The sequence below is a fragment of the Sinocyclocheilus anshuiensis genome, unplaced genomic scaffold, assembly GCF_001515605.1.
Source record: "Sinocyclocheilus anshuiensis isolate Anshui unplaced genomic scaffold, SAMN03320099.WGS_v1.1 scaffold115, whole genome shotgun sequence".
NCBI lineage: Eukaryota > Metazoa > Chordata > Actinopteri > Cypriniformes > Cyprinidae > Sinocyclocheilus > Sinocyclocheilus anshuiensis.
Genome location: NW_015548219.1, coordinates 1,064,748 through 1,067,891, shown reverse-complemented (window position 1 = coordinate 1,067,891; position 3,144 = coordinate 1,064,748). Strand labels below are relative to the sequence as shown.

The following is a 3,144-nucleotide window of genomic DNA, read 5'->3' as shown; positions in this document are numbered from 1 at the left end:
ATATATAATATTACATTAGATATTACAAATTACATACAAATTAGATATTAGATGTAACAAACATTAGTATGTACATAATAATAATAATTCCTACAATGTATATAGCGCTTTACATAGAAGGGGGGAATCTCCTCAACCACCACCAGTATATGAATATAAAAATTTTACGTGAAAAGTAAAATTGGTGCCTTAGCAACTAAATGAAATAAGATGAAACACTAAAAATTACTAAAACTGAAATAAAAAAGAAAACTAAATAGAAATATTAGATTTTTAAAAAATTGACATTAGATATGATATTAATATTAATATGTGCATAAATATAAATACTGCATGAAAAGTAGAAATGGTGCCTTGGCAACTAACTGAAATAAGTTGAAATACTAAAATTACTAAAACTGAGATAAAAAATAAAACTAAATAGAAATATTGGATTTAAATGTATTAGATTTTAAAAATTAGACATTAGATATGACATAAATATTAATATTAATCTGTACATAAATATAAATATTGCATGAAAAGTAGAAATGGTGCCTTGGCAACTAACTGAAATAAGTAGAAATACTAAAATTACTAAAACTGAGATAAAAAATAAAACTAAATAGAAATATTGGATTTAAATTCATTAGATTAAAAAAAATTAGACATTAGACATGATATAAATATTAATATTAATATGTACATTCATATAAATATTGCATGAAAAGTAGAAATGGTGCCTTGGCAACTAACGGAAATAAGCTGAAATTCTAAAATGACTAAAACTGTGATAAAGAAAACTAAATGGAAATATTGGATTTAAATTGATTAGATTAAAAAAATTAGACATTAGATATGATATAAATATTAATATTAATAAGTACATAAATATAAATATTGCATGCAAAGTAGAAATGGTGCCTTGGCAACTAACTGAAATAAGTTGAAATACTAAAATTACTAAAACTGAGATTAAAAAATAAAACTAAATAGAAATATTAGATTAAAACATTTTGACATTAGATATGATATTAATATTAACATGTACATAAATATATATAAATATTACATGTAAAGTAGAAATGGTGTCTTGGCAAATAACTGAAATAAGTACTAAAATCACTAAAACAACAACTGAAAAAAGCTATGCATTACAATTTTAAATATAAAAATAAAAGCTAAAATATTAATAAATTATATGATTGTATAAAAATAATACTAAAACAGCTTACTTTCTTTTTTGCTTTTTGCATTCGAGTAGCTCAAAGAATAATTGCATCCCAAATGACACACTATACACTTATGCACTATGTCCTCATGCATGTAGTGTATGAATTTGTGACGTATAAAGCTGACACAGCTGAGTGCATGATGTCCAATATTTTTTCGGTTATTTAAGTGCATCATCTGGGTATTTAAAGTGCACTTTTTCTTTGTGAAATTTTCAGTGTGAACACACTTCTCGCACTATTTATACTACAAAATGTCATAGAATGGTGCACAAGTATGGGATTTGGGACGCACCTAATATTTACCTGAGAATGTTTACCTGTTCTGTCACCAGTAAAATAACCCCCATCATACTCAAATAAAATAAAACTGTTTGTCTCCTCCCCTTCTCTCCTAGCCCCGCCTCCTCATCACTCACCTCGGTAGCCCACCTTGGCCAGCAGGTGCAGCAGCGGCAGTAGGATGGTGTAGTTGGGAGTGAAGCTGCGGGTTGAGTTCACCAGAGCCATCAGCAGGGCCTCGCTGCCTCCTTTCGATATCATGTGATGAATCCGTCTGTCTGTGCCTACAGGAAACAGCCGCCGTCATTTCACAAAATCTCAAATTTAGGCTGATAACTTGTACGCCAAGTGCCGGTGCCATCTTTGCCACTGGCGTGCTATCGCAAGATGATGTCTGGGTTTATTTTCGACTTTCTTTCAGAACTTATGAAAATTCGTGCTGATTAGAACTTTGTGCTGGAGGCTGGTGAATAAATTTGGCTAATTAGTTTGCAGTGAATTCATTTCAGATTACAGGATTACTATAGTACTGTTCCACCTCTACAAGAGTATTATTCGATAGATTTGTTGGTGAATAATAGACAAGAATAAGGCCAAGATATGGAAATAAATAGCATTGAAACAGTTGAGTTTATATAATTAGATCCTGGGAGAAATGTGAATTGACGTCACGTCTCTTTTCACCAGTATTTTCAATGTTATTAAGATTGCTTTAAAAGATTTGGTTTTGAAGGTAATGCCTCTGGATTATTGTGGATTTTCAACATTTCTTTTTTTTTTTCTGTCTTCTCAAGGTGTCCTGACTTAAATCAAGTACTTTGTTTACATTTGTTCACTTAACAGACGCTTTTATCCAACGCGACCTACAAATGAGGAAAAAAATATTAATTTTTATTTTTTCCACACAGCACACAAATTGAAATGCGCATGTACAAGTAGAGGGTAATCTTTAACTGTACATGGTTGTTTCTTCACAGGACATTTTTAGTGTTGTGATTGACTTATCTGTATAGTTGTGATTGTCTTATCCGTATTATGTAGCAAGAACAATATTTTACAATTCTTTTAACTAAAATGGTTTCTTTATCTTGCTTGGCCTAATTTCATAACTAGCATTCTGTATATTATAAATACACACAAACATAATATTCACACATTTTGCATATTGAACAGGATGTTTGGAAAGGTGCCATTTACCTTGTTTATTGTTTTGTTTTGTTTTTTGTTCAGGTTATGTCTCATATTTAGAGTCCTTAACCAACTACAATAACGTCTGAAAAAACATTATTAGGGGCAAAATTGTTGGTTTCTGATGGAAATGACACCAGAGCTGACAGTTGTAAATAACAAATTTTCTACAATAAATTAAATTGGCCTGTGTTTATGTCTCTCTATAAAATGTATAAAAAAAAAATAATTATTATTATGACATTATATATTTTGGGAAAATCTAGGTTCAGAACAAAAAATAAAGTAGCAAAAATAAATAGCTGAAGGCATGCTGAAAAGTAAAAGAACAAAAAAAAACATTTTAGACCTAAATCAATCTATAAATCAATCAAATAAATAAAAATGTAACAATAATTTAAAGAGCATATAAAATAAATATTATACAAATAGTACTTAAATTTTGTACAATAAATTAAATTGA

The 3,144-nt window shown here is 29.2% G+C and overlaps 1 protein-coding gene across 2 annotated transcripts in view; it reads right to left on the bottom strand.

Annotated features, from left to right (window-relative positions):
• Window positions 1–3,144, bottom strand: part of LOC107654140 (cytosolic carboxypeptidase 4-like) — a 227,408-nt gene that overhangs the window by 136,964 nt on the left and 87,300 nt on the right. For both annotated transcript variants that reach the window (XM_016441082.1, XM_016441083.1), the window contains one exon: window positions 1,631–1,777. In XM_016441082.1, coding sequence (XP_016296568.1) covers window positions 1,631–1,777 — 147 coding nt within the window. The remainder of the gene's footprint in view (window positions 1–1,630; window positions 1,778–3,144) is intronic.